Source organism: Leptonotus elevatus, chromosome 14 (assembly GCF_054856555.1).
Source record: "Leptonotus elevatus isolate MCC_2025b chromosome 14, RoL_Lele_1.0, whole genome shotgun sequence".
In the NCBI taxonomy this organism is placed as follows: domain Eukaryota; kingdom Metazoa; phylum Chordata; class Actinopteri; order Syngnathiformes; family Syngnathidae; genus Leptonotus; species Leptonotus elevatus.
The window spans coordinates 692,969-716,532 of NC_141252.1; the positions used below are offsets into that span (position 1 = coordinate 692,969).

The following is a 23,564-nucleotide window of genomic DNA, read 5'->3' on the forward strand; positions in this document are numbered from 1 at the left end:
AGCACGCCGGTCCTCCACAGCTGCGCCAGATTGTCTTCGAAAGGGACAAAAAAAATGGGGAAAAGTACCCAAAAAATGTTGGGGCAGCACAGATAGAGGAGACTCACAATCATGACGTGTCATTTGTTTGAAGTACATTTTAAGCATGTGAGACTTTTGCAGGCTTTGAAGAGTCTGAAACTTACCCCAAAAATGTTGAGACAGGATATATATATATATATATATATATATTTAAAAATATATATATATATATATATTAGGGGTGTCTAAATTAGTGCGTTAATTTTGACTTAATTTAAAATTCCTTTAATGCCACTTAATTTTTTAATGCCCACCCTTGAAAGCCTATACGGGGAGAATTCCAGTCGCAACGCAGCAGACACGTCCACATCAAAATTTAGCAGTAATACATTTAATAATAATTTATATATTTGTGGATACTGGGGTCAAGTTGTATTGTACAATTTTAAAAAGTTGAAGTTACTTCATGTATTAGATAGCTCTTAACATGAAAAGAAAAATGCACTGAGCTGTCACCATCATACAAATGCAATCATGCCATCTAGTGGCAGAAAAATTTACCTCAACACAAATCAATATCACACTCGTTTTTACCGTACAGCACATTCTTTTAATTTTAACTATATGTGGAAGAACCGACCTGACTTTCTAACTAACTAACTAATCAACCAATTGACCAACCAGTTAACCTACCAACCGATCAACCGCTATTCTGTAGGTGGCAATAAAGTGCGTATCCAATCGTCTTTTATTGGAGAGACGTACATCCCTAATATAAATGCAATAAAGACAGGAAATCAGTCATCTTAATCTTAAGTGTGTCATTTATTTTTTGAGCAGCCCATAATTCAACTCAATCAAGTCAATATCTGTATGTCCCAGTCGTCGTCCAAGCTGAGCTCCAAGTTACCGATGCTGAGCGAGCGCCGCTCTGGCTCTGGCTCGTACTGGTACTCCACCGAGACGCCCTCGGCCGCCCCCGCCACGTAGACCTGCACCGCTGATGGCTCGCCCCGCACCCCCAAGATGTGCACCGAGCGCACCGCTATGCCGCACTTGTAGCTTCCCGCTTCGCCGACGGGGCTGCCGGGTGACAAAGTTGCGATGTCACGTTGTTACGAAGATATAACGAGGAAGGGGCAGAACGTACCGGCACCGCAGGCGTCCTGCCAGCATGCGGAAGGAGCGCAGGCAGAACTCCCGCTTGTCGCGGTAGGAGAAGGTGCGGCCGTCGTCCAGGTACACTTCACCATTGGCGGCACCCTGCAGGAGATTGGAAAGATGAAACCGAATTTAGGGGGCAGTGCTTTTCACACAGAACCCAGCAAAGGTGAAATATTTTCCTACAGGGGTTGCCACTTCGCTGGGTTCTGCATCAAAAGGCAAAAGCTTGATAAATGCTTTTAAGTTATCCATACGGGCTCTCCTCCTTGGTGGTCTAGCTATGCTGCGACGATCCACTTTGCTCCTCTCACCTGAGCGTCCAGAGCCACCGTGATGGCAAGGGGCATCTTCTGGACGTCGGCGGTACAAGTCCCGACCGCTGTGGCGCGGCACACCGTCGTACCGCCTCGCTGGAACACCGGAATCTGATGACATTGCACAAAATGTTCACAGCAATGGTTAGATAGCCCCTGAACTAGTTAAAGGAAGATGATGACCAGCTGATAAGGTAGCTCCATGTGGTCTTTGGCATTTTGCTTTCGAAGGATTGTAGTAGTAAACGGAGAAGAAACTGTTTCCTTCCGTGACGTGTCGACTTGTTTTTTGGAGACTGTTAGCCAACTAGCTAGTTGGTTGGTTAGTTGTCAGAAAATAAAAAACGCTTTCACTGTTTTGCCACTACGGAATAACAGACGGTTGGTGAGTTGGTTAGTTAGTAATAAAACATTTACAGTATAAACTGTACCTGTAATGTTTTGAGTAACATTTTTAACACTTAAAGCACTTTATTGCCACCTACAGAATAACAGTTGGTAGGTTAACTGGTTAGTTAGTTAGTTAGTTAGTTAGTTAATTAGTTAGTTAGTTAGACAGTTGTTCCCATCATAAAACTTTTATTAACTAAGTGTGATGTTTTGGGTAGTATTTTGAGATGATTGGTTGAGTTTAGTTCAGTCAGGTCGGTCCTCATGTTGATCAGTTAGTTATTTGGTTGGTTGGTAAGTTGGTTGTCATGTTAGTTGGTTGTCATCATGTTAGTCAGTTTAATGGTGTTGGTGAGTTTGTTAGTTGATTGGGCAGTCAGTCAGGAAAGTTGGCCAGTTAGCTGGTGGGTTGATTGCTTTATTAGTTACTGTAGTTATTCAGTCATTCAGATTGGGTCATTAGTTAGATTGGTTCTTTAGTCAGTTAGACGGTTAGTTGGCTCGTTAGTTAGTATTCAGTCATGTTGGGTCGTTAGTTGGTTTGATTCTTTACAGTAGTTAGTCAGTTATTTAGTCAGTCGGTTGATTCGTTAATTAGTTGGTCAGTTTATTAGGTTGGTCAATTCTGTAGTCGGTTAGTCATTGCCATCATAAATCTTCATAAACTGTGCCTGTGATGTTTTAGAACCAATTTTTAGTGCGCAATTATTTAGTCAGTGCGTCAGTTAACAGTTTGTGGGTTATGCTGGCTTCTGTCTACATGACTTATTTTCTATATAAATATTGGATCATATTTCTGCAGGGAAGCGTCATGTTGACTGAGGCGTCATAATTGAGGCAAGATCCAAAAAAAAAACATTTACCGTTTCCAAGGTTACTGGAAAGCTCAGAGTCGCGCCTCCTTGGTGAACCTCCGCCGATTTGATGTCATACCAAAGCTAAAATACAAGAAGAATCAATATATTTGACAGTCAAAGTCTTGGACCAATATTGAAGCTACCTGCTCCGCTCCAGGAAATATGACTTCAAGTTCCGCAACGCCGGATTCCGTGACAGGACACGCCATCAGTGCATCTCCTGTGTTCAACATGAACATAAATTAATGGAACAAAGAACGTTGGCGGTGAGTGAAAAAGTGCAAAATGTGTGTGACATCACCGAGCATGTACTGGTGGTCCACGCTGAAGATGCTCTTCTCCTGAGGGAACTCTATCCACAGAGGCCTTCACATAAAGCGGCATACTTTAAGGACACCCGTAAAAGTTTACGGGTGTCCCTAAAGTATTTTATGGGAGTTAAATTTGCTCAATCTTGATTGGGGGGGTCACAACTCCCTAGGGTATGTAAACTTTCAAGTACAACTGTATAAAAATTAACCAACCACTTTAACCAACTAAACAAGCGAGTGGTCAACCCACCCAAAATGCTACTCCAACATCATATATGAAGTTAATAGAGCTTTTCTTGATCGTGACAACTAAGTAACTAACCCAAAAATGTAACTGAAAACATCACAGGTTGCATCAAATGGTTTCACGTTGGTGAAAACGGGCTAACCCACTTACCAACTAAACTAAACAACAAACTACCTAAATGCTACTCAAAACATCACAAATACAGTTACTAAAGGTTATGATGGCAACTAACTAACTAACTAACTAACTAACTAACTAACTAACTAACTAACTAACTAACTCACCCAATGTCACTGAAAACATTAGCGGTTTAGGTAAATGGTCTTATGATGGTGAAAATGGACAAACCCACTAACCTCACTAAATTAAACAACTAACCCACAATGCAACTTAAGTACAGTTAGTAAAACATTTATGGTGGTTAAAATTAACTAACTAACCCAAATTCCTACTTAAAACATCACAAGTACAGTTACTAAAGGTTTAATGGTGGACAACAGCAACAGCAGCACTTACCTGAGCACCGGCAGCCCGTCGGCGTGAGCACGGTAGAAGATTGTGTACCAGTATGGCAGCAAGCGGTAGCTGAGAATCCAGATGCTTGTTATTTAGTTAGCATTTCAAGTGAGTTGAATGCAATTGGAGGCAAAGGGGCCGTGGTACTGTACCGTTCTTCAATGACACTTCGGATGATGTCGGTCACCTCTTTCTTGAACAGCCAGGGCTCCCGGCGCACCGTGTTCATCGACGAGTGGCCTCGGAAGAAGGGCTGCAGGTAGGAGGCTTGGTACCAACGGAGCAGCAACTCGGTGCTCGGCTCCGGAATGAAGCCGCCGATGTCGGCTGAAATGGCACAAATTGACATGCAACACATTGTCGTCTTATGGGATCCAGACTGGAGTAACTATTTTTTTTTATGGGACTCACCTCCGCAAAATGAGAGGCCGGTTACACACATGGACAGACACATGGGAATGGAGATCTTCAGATACTCCCAAGTAGAGAGGTTGTCGCCAGTCCACACCGCTCCTGCGTTGACAAACAATTGGTGCTCATGACTCCATTTTGTACTAGAATCCAAAGTTGTTTCGCAAACCTAGTCTCTGAGTCCCGGCGAAGAAGGCCCGGGACAGGACGAAAGGTCTCTCTGTGCCACCGGAGCGAGTCAAAAGGCCGTCCACTGCCGCCATTTGCTAGGAGAGAAGAAATTGCATCAGTCACAAGCTGCCAGTTTTTAAAAGTAGTGAGGCATGAAGAGGTACAGTAAATGTATATAAAATGTTCAATAAGTTTAAGAGGCGAAGCCAGTTGTGTGCTGTGTGTGTGTGTGACATCTGTGTGTGAATGGCTGTGAGCTATTGCTAACATTATCTGATGCGTAAATCGGCTCATTGTTTTCATTTTCATTTGGGACGATTTTGTCTTAAATGTTTTTTTTTATAGCATATTTACCATACAACGTTCGCGTGTGAAAACACACCGATGCACTTTTTAGACATTTACAAAATGTCGGGAGAACAGTAAAACATAATGAGCACACTCACGCGGTAGATTCAGTTGGCCACAGCTTAATGCTCCAAAGTTATCTTTGACGTTAGAACAATGGAAGACCAATGTTAGCTTTCGATGTTTGCGTCAACGTTAGCGTCCGCATTTAGCTTTACCATTAGCGTCAACATTATTTCACGTTGTTAGCTCTCATTTTTAGCTTCAATATTACCTCTAACGATATCGTTCCATGTTAGCTTCTGAAGTTAGCTGCCAAAGTTAGCTGCCAAAGTTAGCTTCTGAAGTTAGCTCCCAAAGTTAGCTTCTGAAGTTAGCTCCCAAAGTTGGCTTCAAACATTAGCTTTCAGTGTTAAATCTCGAAATTAGTTTCTTAAATTACTGCTAAGGTTATATCTAGAAAGACCAATGTTCAATCATTATTTTTTGTTAAATTACAACAACAAAATACATAATCAGTCTATTTGACACCTCCAACTGACTCCATTCGAATGTTAGCTTAGAGCCTCAGGTGCGTTCCACCAGCTTTCCGCTTTTACTGACTGTAATTTTTTGTTCAAACATGCCATTCAAGTCAACATTTGTTAGAGTAACGCTATTGAGAATTTACTATTATTCTATTTTCCCCTCACCTGGTGAAAGCCATACAGGTTGTGCAAGTCGCGGTGTTCCCAGCCCCCATATTGCAACGCATCCTTAGGCAACGTCAACTCAGGCCCGGAGAACACAGTGGGTTCGTTCATGTCAGCCCACGCGTGCAGCGATGGTGTCGAGCCCTACCTCGAGAAACACATCACAAAAAGCAATTCCAACGGGTCTTAAGGGAGTAACCATATTAGGTCATTTTTTAGGACTTATGCTTGACGTAGTTGACAGGAATTCTTACGACAAATTGGTGTCAAAAGACAGAAAAAACATAGTGTCAGAAGTGGAACAAAAGACCCCGATGCGTGACCAGAGTGGTACAAGAAGTGGGCCGAAACATCATTTTCACACTAACCTTATATCGATCCAGGGAAAAGCATTTGGCGTACCAGGCCCGGGTGTGTGGGCTGCTGAAATCTGGAAAATGCGAGTCGCCCGCCCAGGAAGTGCCCTTGTATATCTGCCCCTCTCTGTCCATGACAAAATGACCTCCTTCTAGCCCCTCGCGGTACAGCGACCAATCAGGATCAACCATGATCGGTGGATCGATGATGACCACCAACTGAAATCAGAAAACAGACTGGCTGGGTCGGGAAAAACGTTGAACAAAGACTAGGGCTTTGGACTAAAGACTTTGGAACAACGGAATAAAACAAGACTAAGAAATGAGATTTAGGACTAAAGACCGGGAGTAAGACCGAGGGCTAGGACTACAGACTTACTTTCTAAAGACTAGTATATAGGACTAAGGTCTCGTAAGTTCTAGTAACTAGGACTTAATACTGAAAACTAAGAGTAAGATTTAGGACCACAACTAGGACATAGGACTAAAGACTGGGGCTTGGTACTTAAGATGAAGACAGATCGATATAATAGCACAGGACTAAGGAAAGAAAAGAGGTGACGAACCTTCCTGTTCTTCTCCTCTAGTTGGCGCTGCAGGCGAGCCGGGTCAGGAAACAGCTTGGGGTTCCAGGTGAAGAAGCGCTTCTCATTCGTGTGTTCAATATCCAGCCACATGACGTCGTACGGGATACGATGGTGGTCAAACTTGGCATCCACCTCCGCCACGTCGTCTTGGGTGTCGTTGTCCCAGCGCGAATGGTGGTAACCCAGGGTGAACAGAGGCGGGAGGGCCTGGTAACCTGGAGCGGGAGGAAGCAGATCGCAGCAGGTTGGAATGGGTTGAGGAACGTGTCAGGGGTGTCGTGTGATAGATGAGTTTGCTAGGATGAAGTGGAAATAAAGTGGCGAGGCTATCCATGATGTACGGATTAGAGACAGTGGCCCTGAAGAAATGGCGGGAAGGAGAGCTGGAAATGGCGGACAGCCAAGGTTAGACGGTTTGGGGGGGGGGGATTTAGAGAGCCGACTTAGATGGTTTGGACAGGTCCAGAGGAGAGAGGCAGTATAGCGGCAGAAGTTTAATGAGTATGAAGCTACCAGGAAAGAGAGCAAGAGGAAGACCTACGAGAAGGATGACAGATTGTAATTGACGAAGACGTCCCTTAAAAATGTCATATGTCATGATTAGGGAGTGATTTAATGAAGGATTCCAAACGCAGCGTCTACATTGTGGCCATTGCGTTTACGTCTGGGAAATCGGTGCTTCTGATCTGTTGCTCGCATACCCGTCAGCTCGGCGTACTGTCGGTACATCTGCGCTGGAGTTGGACCCAGCAGGACCATGCAGTCTAGCACTCCGCTCTCAGACATCCAGTGGACGTCGGTGTGGGGCAGCAGATCGTCTTCCTGCAGGAAGTAAAACATTTTTTTTTAAATAATTGTCTGTCAGAGCTAGACTGAATCAGCACCGAGAAAAAAAACAGGACTAAGGACTAGCACTAAGAACTACTACTTAAGACTAAAGACTAGGTATTAGAGGTTAGGACAAAAGACTTGGATTCAGTACTAAAAATGAAGACACGGTAAATGACTCATGCAGGAATAAAGACCAAAGCAGGACTAAGGACCAAGAATTTGAACTGCAAACTGGGATTTAGTACAAGGCAGACTGAAAAATTAAGACACGACTAAAGACTAACACAGTATTAAGGACTAAGAATTAGAAATAAAAAGTTGGATTTAGGATTTAGGACTCAGAAAATTGATGGATGGATGGATGGAATAAAAGAAGACTAAGGACTTAAGACTTATAGCTAAAGACTTAGAACTCAGGACAAAAGCCTAAAAGTGGACTTAAACCAGGATTTAGGACTAAAGACTGAGACAAGACCAAGGACTAGGAATACAGTCTTCTGAGTAAAAACGTTAACTGGATTACCAGTACCTGGCTATAGTTGATGTGTACAAACGAGTCTGAGGCATTGAGCCAAAAGACCCCCAGAGTTCGGTCCTGCTTGTGAGCCACCACGAGCGGGACACTGCCGTACACGCCCAGATGACTGTTGATCTCATACGCAAACACGTCCAGGTTGTACAGTCGGAAAGGTTCGTCATCTCTGGGGGGACATTGGAGCAGACACTTGGCTGTCAATTGTGACCTCTTTGTGAATCCTGATGCCGCTTTACTCTTTCGCTGTTTTGAGATTCCCTCGAAAAGTCATCAAATTTCAGAGTGAAAGAATAACTAATGTCACAACAAACAAATTTGGCAAAAACAGGACGGTATGTACAAGTTAAGGATTCATTTATTCACTGACCTGGTGTCTGCCAGGCGGAGACTGTCGGCATGTTCTGGCACGCCAAACACATCGTGGAATCCGTGGAGCTGCAAGTCAGCGCCAATGCTAGTGGGTCCTATAAGGTAAAACACACAGCAGTGCACTTCAAGAAAACGTTCATTGCATATCAACTCATATATTTGTTTTTTTGGGTGTATGATTTGTTGACATCACTTCTTTTTGACTCAGCAAATATGACTCAGCACAAGTGATATTTATTTTATTTTATACCAAAGTTTGTTCTTGGCTAAATAGCACAGCTGCTAACACAGCTAAGCTAGCAAGACCTCTTAGCAAAATTATTAGCATTCATTTCTAACCCTGTTACCTAATTGCAATATATTAAAAATATGATTCAAATACATAAACTGTAACTTTCTTTGTTTAACTATAAATGATTTCTTTAGCAATATTTTGTTAAACATATCCGGTACCAAACAGGCTCGCTACACCAAAGACAGCCAATATGGTATATGAAATGGCCAATTATATAAATATATATATAGATATATGTGTGTGTGTGTGTATGTGTGTATATATATATATATATATAAAAAAAAATATTTTTTATTGTTTTTAAGTTTATGTAAGTTTTAAGGAATATGTTCAAATTCAGCTAAGTTTAGGTAATGAACAATCAAAAATATAAAAAACTAAAAGACCAAATTTCAGTGAGCCTAAATATAATTTTTTCAAATATGTATATATATAATTAACATGCAATCCAACGTCAAACACAAAAATGCAAATTTGAAAAAAGTCAGCCAAGTATATTAACATTTTGGCACTGCCATTTAGGAGCCTATTTTTGCAACATCATTAGCACCAGGTGAACCCAAACCATTCGCTTTGATGTCCACAAAGTTCCTGAACGTCTCTCTCCATAGGTTGTCTTCTTCCATCTGTTAAAAAGAGCAGACATTTATTATCAAACGATAATAAAACAAGAGGCTATGGCCATTTTGTGGTGTCCTTACCTCACTTTTCTCTTCCTTGGCCCTGAGAGAAACACACCAAAAGCAAACATGTCTGTTATGTTGAATACTATATGTTAATTGCCATGTAAATGAGACGCTCACTCCTGGGGACTTTCTCGCATTGTCTCAAACCACAGCTTGCTCTGCGAGTTGAACGTCACCACCGCTTGTTCCTCGCACAGGAGCTCCATGCGGAAAGGTTGGCGCCACACGCGGCACCTGTAGAGCCCCGAGGCCCAGGAGAGCGTCACCGAGTCTGCCTGCTGCTCCTCCAGTCTCACCCTGCCCACAGGACGGTGTCAAACAGGTGTGTGACAATAGTCAAGCAGGTGCGTAAGATTGTCACAGGTGTGGGAAAATATCGAAGTGATGCAACGTCAAAGAGGCATATGAGTGAGGAGGACATTCAGGAAGTTTATCGTGAGGTGTGATGACCTCAAAGAGGTGCATATGTGTATGATGGCATGGACGACAGTAAAATGGTGCATGCTGAAGTGTCGCGTGGCACAAGATACATATCAAAGAGCTGCATGGTGATATCCAAGAGGTGCAAGACGACATCGGAGGTGTAGTATGTCATCAAAGAGGTGTATGACTTCAAAACAGTGTAGGATGGCACCAAATCAGTGTGCGGTGGCTTCAAAAAGTCCAGTCATCTTATAAACAAAGAGGTGTAGGTTGGCATCAAAGAGGTGTACGAGGGTTACAATGAGTTGCAGGATGACAGTTAAGAGGTGTAGGGCTGTGTCTTAAGTGTAGGATGATGTTAAAGAGGGTATAAGGAAAACAGAAAAAAATAAGTGTGATGTCAAAGAGGTGGATATAACTGAAGAGATGTGTAAAGAGGTGCGTGATGTTACAAAGAGGTGTAAGGATGACGGTAGGTAGGTGGATGTCAAAGAGATTGATGACAACTTCAATGGGGTTTACAATGAAATCAAAGAGGTGTATGATAACAGTGGGGTGATGTAAATGCATATCATCCAAGAGAGGTGCAGGGCAACATCAAAAAGCAGAATGACATCAGACAGCAAAGGGGTGTAGGATGACGTCAAAGAGGTGCATGATGATGCAAAGAGTTGTAGGATGATGACAAAATGTGCATAGGGTCGTGTCGGAGAGGCGTACGCTGATGTCAAAGAGGTTCACGGTGACTTGAGTGAGGTTTGCAATCGCATCAAAGATGACATCAAAGAGGTGCGTAATGTTACAGAGTGGTGTAGGGTGATGGCAAAAGGTGTAGGCTTGAGTCAGAAGGGTGACATCAAAGAGGTAAATGTTTTCAGTGAGGTTTGCAATGACATTAAATAGTAAAGGTAATGTGAGATGTAAAGGCACACATAACATCAAAGAGATGCATGGTGCCATCAAAGAGTTGGATAATGACATCTCAACGACAAGGAGGTGTTGAATGACATCATAGTGTAGAGTGACATCAGTAGTGTGTGATGACAAGAAATATTGTCACATTTGTGTTGTGTTGTTTTAATTTCATACACAACAGGCGCTTTGATGAAACCGTTTGTGATTTTTAACCCTTAAACCGGGTCAATTTGACCCGCGCCATGGGTGACCGGCCTCACTTTTCACACTGCGGCTCCTGGGTGAGCACATCCTGGACCCTGTAGCGCGCTTTGATGGGATTCCGTTCGTCAATGACGATCCTGACCGTGTCGTTTTTGCAGGGCGACACACACACGAGCAACTTGTTCTGCAGATCGACAAACAAACAAGGACAAACTATTTTTGGTCCCCAGTAAATGCATGGGAAAAGTAAATAGAGCAGCGACATGCTTTGAATGTAACCCGTTGGCAAATAAAGGAGTGTTTGTTTCTGACTGTTAGTCTAGTCCGTCTTTTTATTTATTGAATATTTTATTTTCATGTAAGATCTTTTGAGTCCGTTTTTCCCAACTTTTCCTGAGCCAAGGCGCATAAATCATGCACACTTAGCAAAACGGTTCACAAAAAGTAGATATACAGGTTATGTACCTTCTTTTAGTGTGCTTTAATTAATCAATTTAATAATTTTGCCTGTTATCATAAGGGGATGGCATAGATAGATAGCTTAACAAAACAAAAAAATTCAATAGAAAATAAATTGTTTTTCATCCAAATAACTGACATTGGATAATTTCTTGTGGCACACCTGACGATCTCTCACGGTACACCAATGCGCCACGGCACACTGGTTGGGAATTACTGTTTATGATATACATACCTTTACATTTATGTACCTACATACCTGTATCTTGGGTTCCAGCAACTCAAAGTGGACGCCCTTTTCGCTGAGGACAAGTGTATCCAAAAGGGCTTGATACTGCATTTTGGGTCCCTGCATCTGCCGTCTTGCAAAAAAAATGGTAAAAGGGACATGACTTTGAATGTATGGTATGCTATATATATTAAAAACAAATCAAAAACTTAGTTTAAATATTAATGTAATTAATATTATGTATTATTATATTTTATTTTTATTTTTTCAATTATGTGCTTCTTTTGATTCACACTCAGTATAATTTTGTTCTGTCAATGAGGAAATTTAATGTATATATTCAGTTTTTATTCAATGGAGTAAATTAAAAGGTAAAGTAAAATCTGTAATGTTAAAAAAAATATTACGTTTGTTTTTAACTAAGGTACGAAACAAATCCATTAACATTGTCTTAAGACATAAATATTTTAAAAAGTTAATAAATGAGAAAAATATAAGGAAAAAACTAATTATGTATTTAATCATAGTTAGCAAATTTTATGAACTAGTATTACTATTAAATCCATGTTATTTCAACGCAAAATAATTTTTTGAAAATTACATTTTATCAAACTAAAACACATGTTAGTAATGTAAGTTAAACACACACACAAACACAAAATCAACTATTAAATTATGCTAACATTATTTAAACACATAATTTAATTTCAAATGAACATATTACACATTTTCTAAAGAAATAGTAAAATAATATATTAATATACAGTATATATAATAATATAATGAAACGTTAGCTCGACAAAACGATATCCAAAAATGATATGCTGTACAAGTAAATAAAGTTTGGAATCATGATGAAGTGACACACCTGTAAAAGGCAACCTGATGACTTTTCATAAACTTGTGCTTTCCATCACCGCCAGGCACACCACTGTCGAACAACAACAAAAACACATAGTACAACAATAAATTCAAAAGGAAAAGTTATATATATATTTGCAGTGCTCAAAAGAATAGTGTGCATTAAAGGTCATTGTGAGACGCCGGTGTTAAATTTAATGTGTTATTAATAGTAATAGTTCCAAATGATACCCGGGAATGGGCTGTTTCACGTCCACCATGTCGAGCGAAGACGAGCAAAGGAAGAAAGTGACACAATTTCTTGCCAAAACAGTCAGATCAACACCTGTTAAGACAAAGAAACAACTTTACATGTGTGCTTTTTATACTTGAAGCTATGTAAGTTAAACTACTACGACGGCACTTACATTTCCGGTGCCTTAATTCAAAATAAAAGCATTGCTTTTTTTTTTTTAATCCATTTAAAGGGGACATATGACTATAATTAACTTTTCAATGTAGTGGTACCTCAAGATACGAGTTTATTTGTTATGTGAAAGGTCTCAAAACACTTTTGTCTCAAATAACCTTCCCCCGTAGAAATGAATGAAAATGCCATTAATGCTGCGATGCAATCCAATTCGATGTACCGCTCCAAGCAGCGTATGACTACTTTGCCACATCTGATAGACGAATTAATGTATTGAGGGTACATTAGACGTCATCTGTCGACATCTAGTGTGAAGACTTTGCACTACGCTAACAAGTCACCTAGCCGGATCCGTGACGAAAGGAGGCGGATGCTCTCCCTCCAGAACCCCGAAGCCACGAAGATGCCAAGTTACGCAGCGCGGTTGTTGCGCGTTTTCTTGTGCCTCGCTGCGGCTTTACCCGTCGGCAGAACGGCCGAGGTGTCCGTGTGGAACGTGGACGTCAACTCGGTCAGTGTCACCTTTTTTTATACGCCTCGTTTTGAGGAGTGCTTGTTGTAAAAGCGCCGTTAGCTAGTTAGCCTGCTCGCCAGCTAGTTAGCCGGCTAGCTGTCAAACAAACGCTGACGTACGACAGCAATATTTTTTTCGAGATCCACGATGTCCGTGTACTAGTACGCGCTTTGTTTTCAGTAAGAAAACAAGCACTAGTAGAGTGACATTTTTGCACACTAGTAGGACAACCTCTGCATATTAGAACATAGTTGACAACTTGACAGCGTTGGTAATGAATAATACCTGTGCACTAGTTGAGATTAAAGCACTACTCGTACTAGTTTTACTTAATTGAGTACCACTTAACAAGTATTGCGTGGATGTCTACTAGTGCACAGTTTTTCCTTCTATGGAGGGTGTCACACAGTCTTCAAAAAATTCCCAAAACACAATAAAACGTCAGATTTGTTATTATAGTGCCTTGCTAAAACGGTGACAACACTGAGTAGAAGGATAAGATTTATCTGACTTGTTTGTGTTTTCAGATGCAGTATGCAGTCTTCCGGAAGACGTTGTACGCCAACACCGTTGTCTTCATGAAGTGTGAGTAGTGCCAACTTTGTGAAATTCAACACTTTTGACACTCACTTCTCGCGCTTTGTTCAAAGCAGCTGTCCTGCAACTAGGGTTGCAACGATTAATCAAATAATTCAAATGATTCGGGCACGGAAACTACTTGACTCAAATTCTCTGTCTTGAAGCTACACTGCTATACACACTTGAAGTCGCTAAAGGAAAACGTGAGGATGGTGATCCCAAGTAGAAAATAATTTACTGGCACCTATCGGTGAAAAGTATTCAACGCCCAACCGTTGTATCACTATTGTTTTGTTTTTTTGCCGTCTCGCCGACAGTCCAGGGTAACGTCAGCGCGTGCGATCGAAACGTGGCCTTCAACATCAGCTGGTACTTGCGTTCCTCTGTGTGCTACAACGAGATCTTCAACACGCCCGTAAGTATCCTGCCATGTTGGTCGTCCAGGCCAGCCGGCTCACGGTATGTCTTCCCACGCAGGACAACAAGGCCACCAACATGTTCGGCATAGAGCACATGCTTAAGGAGGGCTGGAGCGGCTACTATAGTCGCGGCTCCGTCTACTTTGAAAACTGCTCGGCTCTCTTCTTGCCCAAGGTCGGTGCTGCATTTGAATTTCTTCCAGTGGTTGTTACGTGATTGATTTTATTTTTATTTTTTTACATTAATTTTTTGCTTTATGTTGCGAGCAAAAATTGGACATACGGACGTTGTATGGTGGCAGTGAACAGTTTGGCAGATATGCTACCTAAATGCTAGCATAAAATATGGGCTAATGAATAGCATCCATGTGGCGGTGTTATAAATGTTGTGACGCAAATGCATACGATGTGGTAATGCGCACATAAATGGATTCTTTATCTTCTGTGAAAAACAAGCCATTTATTGAATATCTTACAGTAGTTGTGAAACTCCTCTTTTTGTGCCTGAAGTGTTTTGAGTTTCGAGCGTGGTCATGGAACGAATTAAACAAACAAAAAAAAAGGAACAACAATAATTTATCTTAAGTGAAACTAAACAAGTGACTGTTACCATATTAAAAAAAATGTGCAAAAAAATAAAAACATCGACGACTGTCCTTGGTGGAGGTAATATAACCATGTCTCATGTCCCTCCCATCAAGGTGTACTATGCAGATTTTTATCCATATCAACCACTGTCCAGCTTAAAGGTGATTCCCATCCTATTCATTCATAATTCAAAAAACAATAAACAAAGTTTTTTTTTTTTTTACTTAATCTTTTAATTTTCCTCATTTAGAGCGAAGCTTCAAATCAGAGCTTTGTTTGGCCCGACAAGCCGGTAAGAAACATTGTCTCGGCAGTTCACATGTTAAAAAAAAAGTCCTCATCATGTTGGCCGTGGCAGGACTTGGGTGCCGTCGCCAAGGCGTGGGAGGACAGCCCGTACTTGTTCATCGTCAACGTGCGGCCGCTTTCCCGTGGCATGGAGAACGACGACTATGCGGCCGAGCAGCTCAACTTTGCCTTCACCAGTGAGGAGGATGACGTAGCCCGACCTTGAAATTAACACCGAAAAAAACCATTCTGAATTTTGCTTACTTTTGTGCAGTGAAAGTGGAGATGAAGGGACCACGTGACTACTCCTCCCCGGCTGACTGGCCCCAGATGATGGTATGTACTTCAAATGTTTATCAGGATCAGCAATAATGTTTGAAATGCTGTAAATGACAATGTTTGTATATTTAAAACGTATATTTGATTTCTTTGGCAGTTCTTTATGGTCATGTGCATCGTCTACGTGTTCTTCGGCGCCCTATGGCTCTTCTGGTGCGCTTGCTACTGGCGGGACCTTCTCAGGGTCCAGTTCTGGATCGGCGGCGTCATCATCCTGGGCATGCTGGAGAAGGCTGTCTTCTACTCCGAATACCAGAACATACGCTACAGAGGAGACTATGGTTTGTTTGTTTGTTTTGGTTGGGAATCACTGCGTGAGGGGTCCACAAAACAAGGGCCACAAATCTCACTCAGTAGGACCCCAGGGACAATTTAGAAAAAAACTGTTTTGACGACTGCACCATTAAAAAAAATATTTTTTAAAATATATATATATATATATATATATATATATATATATATATATATATATATATATATTAAGAAGAAAAAGAGAGTAGAAATTAATAGTTTAAAAAAATATTTGTTTTAGATATAATGTTTAAATTAATTAATGATTTCGATAAAAAATGAATAATGCTCAGAAAATGGCATTCAAATTTTGAAGGGAGACGAAAGGTAGATGAAAAAGTAGAAATTTTACATTAAATGTCCATGAAATTGCAAAAAAAAGTCAGAAAACGTTCAAAGAGTAACAATAAAATGTCCAAAAACAAAAGATGAAATCCAAAAAATGACCATCAAATATCCACAAAATTTGCAAAAATGTCAGAAAATTGATAGCAAAAAAAGGGAAGGGGGAAAAAAAGCCATAAAATAGCCAAAAAAGGAAGAAAGGCAGAAAATGACCATAATATGTCTATAAAATTTCCAAAAATGTTAGAAATTTTAGAGAAAGGCATAAAAGTCTAAAAATTTATGAAAAATTACCACCCCAAAAAAATTTCCAAAAAGGGAAGAGGAAAGTCTATTTATTGGATGCTGCTGTCATATTTTTGTGTTGTGGAGCAGCTCAAATGAGCTCTTGGGCCACTAACACAGTTTCCTTCATCAAAATCTTGTTCTGCGGCTCAAGACAGTTTTTTTTGTAATTGATTTGGCCTAAAATGACTCTTAATAGGTTTCTATGCTAGGGAATTTACCCAAATGAGCAGGGCATTAAAGTTTGATCATTTTGAGGATTTATCTTGAAAACAAAGGCGTACAAAGGTCCATTCAGTCGTGCCTGGTGTTGTCATATTTGTTTTGTTCCTGTTCCAGTTGAGGGTGCCGTGATTTTTGCCGAGCTGCTGTCTGCGCTGAAGCGATCTCTGGCTCGCATCCTGGTCCTCATCGTCAGCCTGGGTTACGGCATCGTCAAGTAAGAGTCGGACAAAGACAATGTAACAAACGCGCACTATTTTGCTTATTTGTGTAATGGAAATTGACCAAAACAGATGATAACGTTTTTAGACATGGCGAAGCAGCAAGCTCATTTGATTAATTAATTAATTAATTTGCATATTTGTCTCTCCTTCAGGCCCAGGTTGGGTACCACGGTGCACCGGCTGGCTGCCGTCGGGTTGCTTTACCTGCTCTTCTCATCTGTGGAAGGTGTTCTCAGGGTGACGGGTGTAAGTGTCCAAACTCCATTTGTGTACATAATAGTTAATAGTTTATTTCACTATTTTCAAATTGTGGTATTTCTTTGTCGAAAATCTACGTTTGGTGGCCTTTCTTGAAAATCCGCGCAACAAAGCCAGTTTGAATTGGAACATGAAATCTGGGTAGGCTTGTCTATCGTCAGAGACCCGCCAAAAAAGTTTCAAGAATCTATTTTCGAAAAGACAGATAAAATAACCAATAGAAGGGAGCCTTGGCGTGAAGCTTTGAAGCAGAGATTTTGCTGCGGCTGTTTTTGGTATCAAGTTATTTGATTAATTGTTTTAGTCTTAGTTTTTGTTCTTGGTCCACATAATGCAATATACTAAGTACGTTTAGTATAGTATACACCCCGCATTAGTCCTCGGTAACAATCAGTCAGACATCATTTTGGAGGAGTTCCTCAGGGTAACGTTTAAGGTCCATTTAGTTTTCTATGTAGGGAATTTTTTAAATTTGTTTTGTTGTATTTTTTTTTCATACTGTATATAGGAATGTAATGTGACTTTTTAAATTACTTGTATGTAGGGGTGTAATGAATCGTTACATTATGTTTGGATAAGCGGTTAAGAAAATGGATGGATGGATGGATGGATGGATCATTACTAATGATATGCAAACATCACAATACAATATTATCACAATATGAAGCTCACGATACGATAATTATTATTATTGTTGGTGATATAAAAAAACTATTGTAAAAAAAACAAAAAACAAACTCATACTAAAAACAACAACAATGTTCTTTGTACATTACAGCAATACATTTAAACCACCACGATCTCTAATAACTACTAATAATATTGAGGCACTTACTAATGCACGCACACATTGAGTTCCTCCACATATTGACTCGCTTCACGAGCATATTACGTTCCACTTCATCTGACCATTAGTGTGGATTTTAAACATAGAAGGGCCAAAACATCCCTTATGAAAATTAAACTGCACTTTTTTTTAAACTAGCCACCAGAGAGTGCTAGAACTGCGCAAATGGAAATCAACTTGACTTTTTTAACAGATATGCTGCTTTTAATATCGTGACATGACGACGACGACATTGTGACAATTTTAATATCGCGATATCGCAATACTCCCATTATCGTTACATCCCTAATTATATGTCTCCTTTTGTGTATATTTTAGAGTTATTGTTGCAATCTTATGTTTTCTCTCCAGGGTTTCTATGGTACGGTGGCTCTAGTGGCCAACCTCAGTCTCTCCCTCATTGACTCCTGTGTCATGTGGTGGATATCCTTCCAGACAAGCCCCAAGAGCGGGTCCTCGCTCAAGAATGAATATTTATGCTGTTTCATTTTTTTTAAATGTTCTCCATAACTTGCGTCCATCCACATCTTCATCAGCCTGTCGCAAACCACTCGGCTGCTGAAGCTGCGCCGGAATGTGGTCAAGCTCTCTTTGTACCAGCACTTCACCAACACGCTCATCTTCTCAATGCTGGGTGAGGCACATCTTTGGCTGTTACAGACTGTTCGGGTCATATTTTCAAATTTGCTAGCAATAAACATATACTTAATGGTCTGTAATTTCTCGAATATTAATAATCCATTCAGCAATTCAGACATGCTATTAACTCATTCACTGCCATTGACGCCTATAAACGTCAAAAATTCATTTGAACTATTTCTATTGGTTTAGCATTTTTCCCCCCACTTTTGTTAACAAGAGTATGAAAACCTAGACATTTTTTAAAATATATATATATATATTTTTAAGAAAAGATTATTAAAAATTAGGGGCGTTAGGCGATTAATTTATTTAATTGTAATTAATCGCATGACTTCAATAGTTAACTCACGATTAATCACAAATTTTATATCTGTTCTAAATGTACAATCATTTTTTTTCTAGGTTTTCATACTCTTGTTAATAAAATTGGGAAAAATGTTAAACTAATGAATAGTTCAAATTAATTTTTGACGTCTATAGCCGTCAATGGCAGTGGATGAGTTCATAATTTGATTGACAAATTAGGAGGTTATTCTTGGCTTGGGCAAAGTGGCCCAGAACATTTTCCAAGGAAAATGAACAGTATTTAAAGATTAAAGTTGTTGAACTGTTACGCGTCCACAGCCTCCATCATTTTCATCATCTGGACCACCAAAGTCTTCAAGCTGGTGGACTGCCAGAAGGTTTGTGTAACTGGTAGTAACCCTAACTGTTTTTTGTTTTTTGTTTTGTTTTTAAATAAAGTTCAAGTATTGCTAATAATCTGTCGCCTTCCAGAGCTGGAGGGATTTATGGGTGGATGACGCCTTCTGGCGGCTGCTCTTCTCCACTATCCTGCTCGTCATCATGGTGCTGCTGCGGCCCTCCGCCAACAACCAGAGGTCACTTTTATTCCTCATAGTTGGATGAAATCTCATAATCATGTCTCTTTTTTTCACGCTTCCTTCCTCGCAGGTTCTCCCATTCGCCTCTGATCGATGATGAGGATGAAGACGAGGAGGAGGTCAAAGAACCCATGTTGAACGAAGCTTTTGGTAAGACCTATGATGTTTGTTTTTAACTCATTCACTGCCATTGACGGCTATAGATGTCAAAAATTCATTTGAACTATTTCTATTAGTTTAACATTTTTCCCACTATTGAGAAAACCTAGAATTTTTTTATTTTATTTTACATTTAGAACAGGTATAAAATTGGTGAATAATCGTGAGTTAACTAGTGAAGTCATGCGATTAATTATGATTAAAAATTAATCTCCTGATGCGCCTAATTTTGTAATAATCTTTTATTTTATTTTAAAAGGAAAAGTTTATTAAAATTAAATTTTAAATGAGTTTTTTTTTAATTATAAAAAAAGAAGAAGAAAATATTATAAAAATTTTGGGCCGTCAGATGATAATTTTTTTTTGTAATTATTCGCATGACTTAACTTGTTAACTCACGATTAATCACAAATTTTATATCTGTTCTTAATGTACAGTATATTTTATTTTTTGGGGTTTTCATACTCTTGTTAACAAAAGTGGAAAAAATGTTAAACTAATATAAATAGTTCAAATTAATTTTTGACGTCTATAGCCGTCAATGGCAGTGAATGAGTTAATACAGCCCCATGTAGAAGCTCTTTAATTGTATTTTTAATGCTAAAATAGCATTATTATTGTTATTTGTCAGATGTAGCTTTAAAGTGGAAGTCAACCTTAAACATTTTTTGACAATAATATGTTATATGTGACCTCACGAGTCTAAACATGACATTCTGATTAATATTCCATTTGTGGAATATGAGTTATGCAGCAAAATCCAGCAGTTTTTTATCCATCACAGAGGGCGGCCATTTTGCCAGTTGCTGTCGACTGAAGATGACATCAGTGTTGCTCAGGGCTCAGGCAACGACCAATCACAGCTCACCTGTTTACTGAAGCTGAGCTGTGATTGGTTGTGGATAAAAATGACTAGATTTTGCTGTTTAACTCATATTCCACAAATTTAATATTAATCATAATGTCATGTTTAGACTAGTGAGGTCACATGTCACATACAGTAATATTGTCCCAAAAATATTTTTGTGGATTGACTTCCCGTTTAAAAAAAAAAAACTGAATAAAATAGTAAAGGTCAGCATATTTACTAATTCTTGATTAAGAAGACAAATTCGGGTAGCCAGCTACTCGCATTCCTGAAAACAAAAGGCATCTGAAGGTTCGACAATAGTGAGAATCATTTTGGAGGTGGAACTTGCCGTCATCTTGCCCTTTTCCCCCTTCTTTCATGTGTCATCTCAAGATAGAAGACACAGAAAAATTCTCTTGAATATCAACAGGTTATAAATCATTTGCGGATTAACTGTAGCTCGGACTCGTCAAGTTAATCCCGCAGTCCTCACTGCCGTCGTTTTGATGAGCAACAGCGCCAACGACATTTTCCAGAGAAGACTGGAGTCGCCAATTGAAAACATGTTCCCGTCTGAGAACAATCAGACATTCTGGCCCGCACCAGTTTTGTCGCACTGCGCATCTTGACGCTACCGACAATGTCGAAACGTGGCCACCAGATGATTTTAAATATACCATGCTTTAGATCTCACTGTGCTTTTTTTTTCCCTGACTGTTCAAAGAGGGGATGAAGATGAGAGGACCCAAGCAAGATGCCAACAGCTCTCAGAAGCTCTTGAGTAAAGAGGTATGTCATAACTCATGTTTCGTTCCGTTTGGACTGTTTTGTTTTTTTTAAACTCATTTTTGTTTTTACCACGACTAGGATGAAGACCTGAAATGGGTCGAGGAGAACATTCCAACAACAGTTGCTGATGTGTAAGTTCGCTAAAATTCACATTTTCCTTTCCTCATTTCTAGCGTTTCCATTCAGTTTTATTTTTGCATTGCTTGAAAATTTGAATAAAAATGGATAGATGGAATTGAAACCCAGCTAATTCGAAATTCGAGCGGTGAGCAGCAGCAGGGGCCGCGCTCGGGAATCATTTGGTGATCTAACCCCCCAATTCCAACCCATGTGTGGCATTGGTCCCATTTTTTGTCTTTAGTATGAACCCACAACCTCCCAGCTCCAGGGCGGACACTCTACCACAAGGCCACTGAGCTGGTTGGCGGCTTGTTTTGTCAAATTAACAATGACTACTTTCCTATTAGCATGTATCATCTTTGCCGGGCCCCTCGCTATCTCAAGGCACTTCTGTAACGAGATTTACATCTCTGGCAATGTGTCCTCTCAGGTTTCACGACACTGACTTACTTGAAGTGTCTAGTTTGGGGCGCGCTTAGTGATGAAGTGCTGCACACACAAAGGAAAATACAATCCCTGTTTTGACTGCGCTTGCTTATTTCCCACACTCGTGAGCTAGTCGTCACACTTCAAAATGGGCTAATTTTAGCAAGGCAAGAGAGTCAGTGTATCACAGTGTTACTAAGTGAATCTATCGGTTACTGCCTTTGATTTATCGCCACTTATTCTTTCGGCAGAGCTCTCCCTGCCATGCTGGATGAGGAGGAGGTAATGCATGCACACCCCAGTGTTCCCTCTATAATATTTCTCTGCGCTGACATCACTCACCAACCCGAGTTGCTCTTGCAGGAAATCCTGAAAACGAAGATGGAGCGATCCAAAATGGAGTGATGACAGGAGGACATGACAAACTCTCTCCAAAGTGACCCAAAGTGGTTGGAAAGCCATCTGGAATGTGTCCGTGTGTACATTTTGACTTTGCGCTACAGTCGTCTGCCACGTTCCAACCCTTCCATCCTCCACCCCAACCCAAAAAATACAAATAAAAAAATCAGGTGAAGCGGAAACGCACAAGATTAGATTATATTATTCAGTACAAATGAGCCGACGTTTCCAGCCATTTTATTGATTTTACAGATGGTCAAACTAAAGGGAGCAATGTTTAAATAAAGTAAATAAATGCACTACATTACCCACAAGTAATCAGTTACTGTATTTCCATACTTGAAGCGTATCACTGAAATCATCACACACGGTATGGCCATCCATTTGAATATTTAATCGATATCCTTGATAATAGCCCAAAGTTGTCCAACGAGTGTGCAGAAATGTCATACAGCGGTGTAAGGCAATTGTGGACAAATATATTACTAGTAAGAGTATTCATAATTCTCCATATGCGTCTTACATGTTTCTAGTGTGGCAAAACTGCACTAGTTGACAGTTACGTGCTGCTAACACTACTAGTGAAGATGGATGTTAACTAGTCGAAAATTTGGGCATCACTTCTAGTACTAGTAGCATGCAGTTGTCGACTCGTGCGCGGTTCTGCCTTATGAGTAACATAGTTGTCTTAATAGAATGCCCAAGTTGCCCTACATATCAAGGCTAACGGATAAATTCATTCACAAAGCTCACATGCTTTCTTTCCCCCCCACGATGTCCTACTAGCAAAAAAGCGTACTAGTACATGGACCTTAAAATGGATGTCAAGGATGTTGAAAGAACGGCTCTAATGGCTTTCCATAACATAGTAAGCTCCACCCTTGACACTCCTGTACTCACTCCCTCACAAAACCCCCATAAAACAAACTGAAATGGAAGTCAAATATGTTTCACATGTTATTATAACATACGGATTTTTTTTTTTTTGTGGTACTCAAATCCAGATGTACTGCACATAATGTTACATTTTTAATTTCACACATCAGCATTGTCATAAAGTATGACATTGGGGTTTTCTGTTATGTGTCTGAACCAATCACACCCCTGTGCAATCTACTGACGTGCATATGTGTATATGGGTGTCACAAATGACTTCATTTATGCTTATTTATCTTGTTCAAATCATTTATTTTTGTCTAAAACCTAACTTTCTGGATGCCGGTCTGCAATGTGTAATGTCAAGCAGTAAATATCCAGCAAATAAAGTTTTTATTGAAAGACTTAAATTAAGTGTGTCTATTTTTTTGTAGTATGCACTTTCAAGGACTGATGACAAGAACTGAATTGCAGTGCTAGCAAACTGGGAATCTTTAAAAAAAAAAAAAAAAGAAGAAGAAAAATAATCCAGTATTTTTGGACTAAAAGGCTATCTATCCATAATGTATTAGAAATTTTGAGAGATGTCTGTCTGGGTATTTTTGCAATAGATGTGTTT

At 40.0% G+C, this 23,564-nt stretch overlaps 2 protein-coding genes across 3 annotated transcripts; one reads left to right on the top strand and one right to left on the bottom strand.

The window, feature by feature from the left end:
- Positions 1 to 852: 852 nt before the first annotated feature.
- ganc (glucosidase, alpha; neutral C) lies at positions 853 to 13,918 on the bottom strand. Of its 2 annotated transcripts, none has more exons than XM_086094638.1 (24): positions 13,746 to 13,918; positions 12,424 to 12,517; positions 12,200 to 12,262; positions 11,362 to 11,464; positions 10,700 to 10,827; positions 9,219 to 9,398; positions 9,117 to 9,138; positions 8,981 to 9,041; positions 8,119 to 8,215; positions 7,746 to 7,917; positions 7,087 to 7,207; positions 6,365 to 6,600; positions 5,811 to 6,017; positions 5,443 to 5,586; positions 4,401 to 4,497; positions 4,232 to 4,333; positions 3,973 to 4,147; positions 3,821 to 3,889; positions 3,048 to 3,112; positions 2,890 to 2,966; positions 2,753 to 2,827; positions 1,497 to 1,610; positions 1,172 to 1,284; positions 853 to 1,104 (listed from the first exon to the last, which is right to left on the bottom strand). In XM_086094638.1, exons 2-24 carry the CDS (start codon positions 12,450 to 12,452, stop codon positions 879 to 881), a joined length of 2,676 nt encoding a protein of 891 aa, XP_085950764.1. In that variant the 5' UTR covers positions 12,453 to 12,517; positions 13,746 to 13,918; the 3' UTR covers positions 853 to 878. The 2 variants fall into 2 exon arrangements, with proteins under 2 accessions (XP_085950764.1, XP_085950763.1); XM_086094637.1 differs by lacking the exon at positions 13,746 to 13,918 and adding an exon at positions 12,943 to 13,090.
- On the top strand, positions 12,906 to 23,355 carry LOC147162416 (Golgi-pH regulating cation channel-like). The gene is made up of 20 exons (XM_086094639.1): positions 12,906 to 13,112; positions 13,643 to 13,700; positions 14,012 to 14,109; positions 14,172 to 14,288; positions 14,815 to 14,862; positions 14,952 to 14,993; positions 15,060 to 15,186; positions 15,264 to 15,325; positions 15,426 to 15,609; positions 16,589 to 16,688; positions 16,848 to 16,941; positions 18,152 to 18,223; positions 18,326 to 18,434; positions 19,067 to 19,125; positions 19,220 to 19,323; positions 19,397 to 19,476; positions 21,060 to 21,124; positions 21,203 to 21,255; positions 21,922 to 21,952; positions 22,034 to 23,355. The coding sequence occupies exons 1-20, from the start codon at positions 12,972 to 12,974 to the stop codon at positions 22,073 to 22,075; spliced, it is 1,686 nt and encodes a 561-aa protein (XP_085950765.1). The 5' UTR covers positions 12,906 to 12,971; the 3' UTR covers positions 22,076 to 23,355.
- The last annotated feature ends 209 nt before the right edge of the window (positions 23,356 to 23,564 follow it).

Excerpts from the sequence above, each read along its gene's own strand:
- LOC147162416 (XM_086094639.1), top strand. The coding sequence starts at position 12,972 with ATGCTCTCCCTCCAGAACCCCGAAGCCACGAAGATGCCAAGTTACGCA. Across the intron at positions 14,863-14,951 it reads AACCACTGTCCAGCTTAAAG|AGCGAAGCTTCAAATCAGAG; the intron begins GTGATTCCCATC and ends TTCCTCATTTAG. Across the intron at positions 18,224-18,325 it reads ACTCCTGTGTCATGTGGTGG|ATCTTCATCAGCCTGTCGCA; the intron begins ATATCCTTCCAG and ends GCGTCCATCCAC.
- ganc (XM_086094638.1), bottom strand. The coding sequence starts at position 12,452 with ATGGTGGACGTGAAACAGCCCATTCCCGG. Across the intron at positions 3,113-3,820 it reads GACGGGCTGCCGGTGCTCAG|GCCTCTGTGGATAGAGTTCC; the intron begins GTAAGTGCTGCT and ends CTTTATGTGAAG. Across the intron at positions 2,828-2,889 it reads TATTTCCTGGAGCGGAGCAG|CTTTGGTATGACATCAAATC; the intron begins GTAGCTTCAATA and ends CTTGTATTTTAG.